The sequence below is a fragment of the Oncorhynchus mykiss genome, chromosome 9 (assembly GCF_013265735.2).
Source record: "Oncorhynchus mykiss isolate Arlee chromosome 9, USDA_OmykA_1.1, whole genome shotgun sequence".
Lineage (NCBI taxonomy): Eukaryota > Metazoa > Chordata > Actinopteri > Salmoniformes > Salmonidae > Oncorhynchus > Oncorhynchus mykiss.
This window is the reverse complement of record NC_048573.1, coordinates 72,080,720-72,090,198: the sequence shown is the minus strand read 5'-3', so window position 1 is coordinate 72,090,198 and position 9,479 is coordinate 72,080,720. Positions and strand designations below refer to the sequence as shown.

The 9,479-nt window shown below is 42.8% G+C and overlaps 1 protein-coding gene across 1 annotated transcript; it reads right to left on the bottom strand.

Annotated features, from left to right (window-relative positions):
- Nucleotides 1-2,270: 2,270 nt before the first annotated feature.
- LOC110531273 (amphoterin-induced protein 1-like) lies at nucleotides 2,271-9,270 on the bottom strand. Its single transcript, XM_036988932.1, has 5 exons — nucleotides 8,582-9,270; nucleotides 7,728-8,315; nucleotides 7,170-7,352; nucleotides 5,777-6,265; nucleotides 2,271-4,027 (listed from the first exon to the last, which is right to left on the bottom strand). The coding sequence occupies exons 2-5, from the start codon at nucleotides 8,196-8,198 to the stop codon at nucleotides 3,638-3,640; spliced, it is 1,533 nt and encodes a 510-aa protein (XP_036844827.1). The 5' UTR covers nucleotides 8,199-8,315; nucleotides 8,582-9,270; the 3' UTR covers nucleotides 2,271-3,637.
- Between the last annotated feature and the right edge of the window lie 209 nt (nucleotides 9,271-9,479).

The following is a 9,479-nucleotide window of genomic DNA, read 5'->3' as shown; positions in this document are numbered from 1 at the left end:
CAGGGAAACACACACACAGGGAAACACACACAGGGAAACACACAGGGAAACACACACAGGGAAACACAGAGGGAAACACACACAGGGAAACACACACAGAGAAATACGCACACAGGAAAACAAACCCACGCACCCAAGCACAAACGCGCAAGCAATCACGCACAGAGGGAAGCCTTATCAAACTATGTAATTAGCATTCAGACATCAGTAGCCTTGTCGTTGTCATGACAAAGGCGCTCACCATATTGTAATCAGTCCGTTTTGTTTTGGCCAAGACATGGACAGTGGTGGATGTCTCGTCTGCTTGAAAACCAGGTTAATTTGGGCTCAACAGCCAGCCACACTAGAAAGAGCCTGAATACAATTTGCATTTATGAATTAAATTTGAAGACAGAGGTAGTACCTCTCCGTTTCACTCTGTTTCAAAACACTTTCCTCCTATTGAACATGACCCAGCTCTCTCCTGTCAGTAGGGACATAGCATGCTAGCTACAACATGATGATGTATATTAATGGAATATAGCATGCTAGCTACAACATGATGATGTATATTAATGGAATATAGCATGCTAGCTACAACATGATGATGTATATTAATGGAATATAGCATGCTAGCTACAACGTGATGATGTATATTAATGGAATATAGCATGCTAGCTACAACATGATGATGTATATTAATGGAATATAGCATGCTAGCTACAACATGATGATGTATATTAATGGAATATAGCATGCAAGCTACAACATGATGATGCATATTAATGGAATATAGCATGCTAGCTACAACATGATGTATATTAATGGAATATAGCATGCTAGCTACAACATGATGATGTATATTAATGGAATATAGCATGCTAGCTACAACATGATGTATATTAATGGAATATAGCATGCTAGCTACAACATGATGATGTATATTAATGGAATATAGCATGTTAGCTACAACATGATGTATAATAATGGAATATAGCATGCTAGCTACAACATGATGTATATTAATGGAATATAGCATGTTAGCTACAACATGATGATATATAGGCTACCCTGCCGCCTCACGTAGGGCTGATCAGGCTGTTGATTGAGGCCTGTGGAATGTTGTCCCACTCCTCTTCAATGGCTGTGCAAAATCGCTAGATATTGGCAAGACCTGGAACACGCTGTGCTACACGTCGATCCAGAGCATCCCAAACATGCTCAATGGGTGACATGTCTGGTGGGTTTGCAGGCCATGGAAAAACTGTGCCATTGTCAGCTTCCAGGTATTGTGTCCAGATCCTTGCAACATGGGGCTGTGCATTATCATGCTTAAATGGCACGACAATGGGCCTCAGGGTCTCGTCATGGTATCGCTCTCTGTACATTCATAAAATACAATTGTGCCCATACCATAACCCCATCGCCACCATGGGGCACAATGTTGACATCAGCAAACCGCTAGCCCACACGGCACCATACACTCTGTCTGCCATCTGCCTTGTACAGTTCAAACTGGGATTCATTCATGAAGAGCACACGTTTCCAGTGTACCTGTGGCCATGGAAGGTGAGCATTTTCCCACTGAAGTCGGTTACGACTCCGAACTGCAGTCAGGTCAAGACCTTGCTGAGGACGACGAGCACGCAGATGATCTTTCCTGAGACGGTTTCTGACAGTTTGTGCAGAAATACTTTGGTTGTGCAAACCCACAGTTTCATCAGCTGTCAGGGTGGCTGGTCTCAGACAATCCCGCAGGTGAAGAAGCTGGACTTAGAGATCCTGGGCTGGCGTGGTTACACCGTGGTCTGCGGTTGTGAGGCCGGTTGGACGTGCTGCTAAATTTGCTAAAATGACTTTCGGAGGCGGCTTATGGTAGAGAAATTAACATTAATGTCTCTGGCAACAGTTCTGGTGGACATTCCTGCAGTCAAGCATGGCAATTCCACACTTCCTCAAAACTTGAGACATCTGTGGCATTGTGTTGTCTGACAAAACTGCACATTTTAGAGTGGCCTTTTATTGTCCCCAAGCACAAGGTGCAACTGTGTAATGACCATGCTGTTTAATCAGCTTCTTGATATGCCACACCTGTCAGGTGGATTGATTATCTTGGCAAAGGAGAAATGCTCACTAACAGGGATGTAAACAAATTTGTGCATCAACATTTTAGAGAAACAAGCATTCTGTTCTTATGGAACATTTTATTTGAGCTCATGAAACACAGGGGCCAACACTTTACATTTTGTGTTTATATATATATATATATATATATATATATATATATATATATATATATATATATATATATATATATTCAGTATAATATCTCATCTCTTAGTGACTGGCCTCTTAAAACATAGCAACAATAAAATAAAATAAATAGCACTGTTACTTCTTCCTAACGATGATTATAATTCTCCATTTTAGATAATTATTTTGGCAAAGGAGAAATGCTAACTAAAAGGATGGAAACAAATTTGTGCATCAACATTTTAGAGTAACAAGCTTTGACTTAACAAGGGTGAAGTCTTCGTACAGTAGTTGACCTATTCATAATTAAATCAAGTATCAAGTGAACCACAATGACCTTCTATTCCACTATTGTGCTCTGTTGCTATCTCATTATGACTAAATAACTATCTGACCTAACTATGAGGGAGTAGAATAGAAGTCACATTTCCTGGTTCCCACTCTGTCTGGTCTGTGGGCCGTAAGGTGACGCTTATTGATAACATGTTGCTCCTCTTCAGTATGACTCACTGGTAACGATTATTCATGACCTGCTGGTAGCAAACATAATAGAGAGTTTGGCCAACTCTGAAGACGTCTGTCTATCGGTCTGTCTGTCGGTCTGTTGGTCAGTCTGTCGGTCTGTCTGTCGGTCAGTCTGTCGGCCTGTCGGTCGGGGTGGAGGGGTATATACATAGAAATATAATTACTAGAATAGACATTCCCATCCAAGTCACTGTTCTATGATGGGTGGACTGACGGCCATATTGAATGTACCCATGTCAGGAAGTAATAGAAAATCATTCCATTTCTGTGGGCATAGCTACCGTGTGTACGTACTAACGTCTGCAGAGGACGCTCCCGCTAGTCTACTTCCAATCAGTAAATAGAAATAGGAGTCAGTCTACAAGGCTCATGTTCATGACTTTGATTATGTCACATGTATGAACTATTTTATTTTCCCAAACGTGTTCATTTCTATTTTATATCCTTTCTTTAAATGTTTAAAATGGTGCACGTCTCATATTCTCTGTATCTCCACCAGGCAATGTCTTCCCGAGTACTGATACTGTCCAAACATGATATCCTCTTCCACCATTACTGTTTCACAGGAAGGAATTAGTGTCCTCCTACACTACTCTGTCAGGCTTTCACAGTATGTACTGTATATTTAAGTGCTACAAATTAAATGCTGGAACGGTCCTGACTATTGTCAATTGTCCTTGTTAATACCAAGGCAATGTGTTTAACACTCCCCTGAAGCTTCTCATTGGTCCGTTTGGTCAATTTGGGGAACTGTGATTGGCTTTCTGTCCAAGTTCCCACCTCCAGGAAGTATTCACAGTTTCATCCAATCACACCACATACATCACTGATCCATCCAATCACGTCACAGCGTACATCGAGCTCTCCGGTCCGTACCATCTCAGACCACTACGGGGGTGTCAGAGAAGACCAAACTAATAGACTCAGCCACAGACTTCTTCCTCCTTCCCTTCCCCAGTAATCCTCCCTCCTCATCCATCTCTCCCTGGTCCCCCTCCATGTCACTGGGGTTCACTTTCCCGTTCAGCCCAAGCTCCTTGGGGTCGATGAAGGCCACGTGCCTTGGGTCCGTGTTGTTCGCCAAGTCTTCCTGGCTGAGCATGGAGGAGTGGAAGGAGTCCTGGTGGTTGTTCTTGGGGCAGCAGAAGCATCGGCAGGGGGTCAGGTACAGGTAGATGAACACTAGGACCAAACTGGTCACGCAGCCCACCAGGGTGGTGTAGGCCGTATTCAGGTTCTCGCCATTTCCCTTCTCCGGGAAGTTATGCACCTTTGGGAATTGATAGGAATGAAGTTGAATTTAATTTCGATTTTGCAGACGCTCTAAATTGAATTGTATAGAATAGATTTGAATTGAATTGAATTTACAGTGGCAAGAAAAAGTATGTGAACCCTTTGGAATTACCTGGATTTCTGCACAAATTGGTCATAAAATTTGATCTGATCTTCATCTAGGTCACAACAACAGACAAACACAGTCTGTTTAAACTAATACCACACAAACAATTATAATTGTTCATGTCTTTATTGAACACACCGTGTACACATTCACAGTGCAGGGTGGGAAAAGTATGTGAACCCTTGGATTTAATAACTGGTTGACCCTCCTTTGGCAGCAATAACCTCAACCAAACATTTTCTGTAGTTGTGGATCAGACCAGCACAACGGTCAGGAGGAATTTTGGACCATTCCTTTTTAGTTTCAGTTTAGCAATATTCTTGGGATGTCTGGTGTGAACCGCTCTCTTGAGGTCATGCCACAGCATCTTAATCGGGTTGAGATTAGGACTGACTGGGCCACTCCAGAAGGCGTATTTTCTTCTGTTGAAGCCATTCTGTTGTTGATTTACTTCTGTGTTTTGGGTCGTTGTCCTGTTGCATCACCTAACTTCTGTTGAGCTTCAATTGATGGACAGATAGCCTTACATTCTCCTGCACAATGTCTTGATAAACTTTGGAATTCATTTTTCCATCGATGATGGCAAGCTGTCCAGGCCCTGAGGCAGCAAAGCAGCCCCAAACCATGATGCTCCCTCCACCATACTTTACAGTTGGGATGAGATTTGATGTTGGTGTGCTATGCCTTTGTGTGCTGTGTGTTCCTTCCAAACAACTCACCTGTAGTTTCATCTGTCCACAGAATATTTTGCAGGTGCATCCAGGTGCACTTCAGACATGCAGCAATGTTATTTTTGGACAGCAGAGGCTTCTTCCATGATGTCCTCCTTGAACACCGTTATTGTTTAATGTTTTACATATCGTAGACTCGTCAACAGAGATGTTAGCATGTTCCAGAGATTTCTGTAAGTCTTCAGCTGACACTAGGTGTCTTCTTAACCTCATTGAGCATTCAGCGCTGTTCTCTTGCAGTCATCTTTGCGGATTGCCACACCTAGGGAGAGTAGCAACAGTGCTGAACTTTCTCCATTTATAGACAATTTGTCTTACCGTGGACTGTCTTTTAGAGATACTTTTGTAACCCTTTCCAGCTTCATGCAAGTCAACAATTATTAATCTTAGGTCTTCTGAGATCTCTTTTTTTCGAGGCATGGTTCACATCAGGCAATGCTTCTTGTGAACAGCAAACTCACATTTTGTGAGTGTTTTTTATAGGGCAGGGCAGCTCTAACCAACATCTCCAATCTCGTCTCATTGATTGGACTCCAGGTTAGCTGACTCCTGACTCCAATTAGCTTTTGGAGAAGTCATTAGCCTAGGGGGCTCACATACTTTTTCCAACCTACACTGTGAATGTTTGAATGATGTATTCAACATAGACAAGAAAAATACAATAATTTGTGTGTTATTAGTTTAAAGCACACTGTGTTTGTCTGTTGTTGTGACTTAGATGAAGATCAGATCAAATTTGATGACCAATTTATGAGGAAATCCAGGTAATTCCAAAGGGTTCACTGTTTCTTACCTTTATTGATCCCCAAGGGGGAAATAAAGACGTCACAGGATTACTGTACACACAACATCACAACACACAGCGAACACATTACAGAACAGTAAACACCTTGAGCAGCACGTAGATCGTCTCGTTGAGGGCTTCGCTCACAGCGTAGCATGTGTACGTCCCCGAGTCGTTCGGCTTCACCGGGCCGATCTGGAGACTACCGTCAGGAAGCACCTTGGCTGTCTGATTAAGGCCTTCCGTCACCACTACATCGCCAGGCATCACCCAGGTCTTAGACAGATCTCTGTGTTTAGTATCACAGCGCAAGATCAGCGTCTGTTCCAGCCAAGCTTCCTCGTCCGCCTCGTAGAACGTACTACAGTTCATGTAGTCTCTGTTGAGGTCGAAGACCCCCACCCTGCTTTTCTGGGACCCGGGGAGATAGCAGCTGTACTCGTCTTTAAATTCCAGGGCTGAGTTGAGCCGGAGGATGTGCCAGTGTGCCAGGAGACTATATAGGCTACAGTCACAGATCAGTGGGTTGTTGTGGAAGTAGAGGCCATTCTTTATCCAGGCAGGCAGCACCTGCAGCTCCTCGATGGGGGGGACCTGATAATACAGACATTATGAGAAACAATCCTAATAATAACACAGACATTATGAGAAATAATCATAATAATAACACAGACATTATGAGAAACAAATACATTTTTAATGCATGGGGGACCTAATAATACAGACATTATGAGAAACAATTACATTTTTAATGCATGGGGGACCTAATAATAATTATATATTTTATTTGCACAGCACACTTTAGAATTCAGGTAAATCTCAAGGTGTTTCACACCTCACAGGCACAAACATAAAATCCTAAAGTCATAACAGGAATAACATCCTAAAGTCATAACAGGAATAACATCCTAAAGTCATAACAGGAATAACATCCTAAAGTCATAACAGGAATAAAATCCTAGTCATAACAGGAATAAAATCCTAAAGTCACAACAGGAATAAAATCCTAAAGTCATAACAGGAATAAAATCCTAAAGTCATAACAGGAATAAAATCCTAAAGTCATAACAGGAATAACATCCTAAAGTCATAACAGTGCTGTAGTAACAAGCACTGCAGTCTGTCTGCAAGGTCAACATCATGGTTAGTTCAAGTAAACACAGTAAAGGTATAAAAAAAACATTATACACAGACACACACACACACACACACACACACACACACACACACACACACACACACACATACACATACACATACACATACACATACACATACACACATACACATACACACACACACACACACACACACACACACATACACACACACACACATACACACACATACACACACATACACATACACACACACACACACACACACACACACACACACACACACACACACACACACACACACACACACACACACACACACACACACACACACACACACACACACACACACACACACACACACACACACAGTCTTATACCTTGATCCTGTTGGAGGAGATGTCCATTAGGCTGAGTTTCTCCAGGCGGGTCTTGAACTTGACCAGTTCCAGGGGGAATCGTGAGATCATGTTCTGGGACAGGTAGAGTTTCTGCAGGCTGTGGAGACCCTGGAAGGCTGAGTGGTCAATCTGAGATATGCGGTTGTTGTACAGCAACAGCACCTGGGAATATGGAGAAATTAACAGTAAACATTACACCTACAAGTTTCAAAGGAATAGACACATTTCAAATGCCATATTATGTCTACTTACAGTGTTATAATTATGTGCAAATAGTTTTAAAAATTCTCTCTGTCTCTCTCAATCTCCTTCTCTCTCTGTCTACCTCTTTCTCAGTCTGTCTCTAATCCCTCCTTCTCTCCGTCTCTCTCTCTCTCTCTCTCTCTCTCTCTCTCTGTCTCTCTGTCTCTCTCTAATCTCTCCCTCTCTCTCTCTCTCTCTCTCTCTGTCTCTCTGTCTCTCTGTCTCTCTCTAATCTCTCCCTCTCTATATCTCTCTCTCTCTCTCTCTCTCTCTCTCCCTCCCTCTGTCTCTCACCTCCAGCTGCCCCAGCGGCTCAAAGATGAACTCGTCCAGCTGTCGCAGGTTGTTGGAGGACAGGTCCAGGTAGCGCAGGTGTTTGACGTAGACGAAGGCCTCAGAGGAGAGGAAGTGAAGGCCGTTGTGACTGAGTAGGAGGTTGTGGAGTTTGGTGAGTTTCACCGTGGTCCACTCAGCCCTCAGCCGGGAGACGTTGTTGTAGCTGAGGTCCAGGACGGCCGTGTAGAGAGGCAGGCCAGTGGGCACCGTGGTCAGGTTCATCTTGGAACAGCTCACGATGTTACTGGCACAGATGCAGGTCTTGTGGCAGTTGAGGGTTGAGGCTACCGCCCCAGACGGGAACCAGAGGAGGGCCAGGGAGAAGAAGAGGTACAAGGCCCATCGAACCTGGATCCTCCTCAGGCTGAGAGAGGGAGAGGCAGAGGGGGAGGGCTCCGGCAGGGCTCCCGCTCTACGTGGAGGCAACATGCTAGGAGACGGTCGGTGTGTTGTTATTAAAGGAGAGGAACTTCCTGTATTATGGTTCTCTTCCTACACAGCATGGTGCAGCAGCTGGTGGAATCCCTGGCATCGCTTAATTGAGGTCTGAGAGAAAAGCAAACAGACTATTGTTGTTTGAAACAGAGACATGGCTGTTGGACAGGAGAGGATATCGTCATGGTTACATGCCTGATAGAGTGGAAGTATATTCTCTAAAATACATTCAGTCACACACACAATCACAATGAGAAACAATTACATTTGCATGCGTTCAGATTTTAACAAATATATATATATATTTTTTTTGATTAGTTTCTACAGCATTCCATTTGCTCCAAAACAGCATGATAATAATACAGAATGTATCCTACCTTAACGTCAGATCAGATTTAGCCATCCTCAATCATTCTCTGAAATGAAATCCACCCGCTGCCAAATCAGACACGTCTGTTTATAATTTGCACCTCGTTTTAGTCCGTACAGTAATAGTCTCTCCAATGTGAGGACAACAAACGGGATGCAGAGAGACAGAGAGGAGAAATCCTTCCTCGCCTATAGTCCAGCTTCAAACAAAACACTGCTCTGCTCCCTATCCAAATCTCCATAGAAGATTACGCAAGGATAAAATTATGCAAGGATAAGATTACGTAAAGATCAAAGAACACATGCCCTAGGACCAGTGTCACTCACCCAACCTGAATGAATGAATGACTGGGATAAGTCGGCTATGGGTCCAGGTAAGATGTATTTTTTTTAAAGGTACAGATGTCGGATCGTAACTTGATCACTCTTTTGTCGCAGATATTTTTCATGATGCTTCAGGAAATTCAAATGAATCTCATTAGTGGCTGAAAATGAGCAGTTCTCTTTTTTATCCATGCGGGGGCAGTCGAGTCTTTGGGATCAGGGTTTAAAGGTAACGACATGTAACGTATGGATTTGCAGTAGTATACGCGTCAAAAGTCCCAATGCAAAGTTACACCTCTCTTTTCTATTTTTCTAGTTATTTATATTGAGGACTCAGCAGGCCAGCCTATTCCCTATAATGTAAACTCCAACAGAAATAACTTCAAATGTACAATTTCAAATTAAACCAAATTGTTTGCACTCATAAATACTGGTTTAAATGTTATTTTTTTAGCCAGCTTACAAGCAAATACTTTATGAATTTATTGTTACAAATCAACTTGCAAGGTAAGCTAACCAACTAGCCTGCTGACGTAAAACCTACTAGCGTGCTAACGTTAACCCTATCAGCCTGCTAACGTT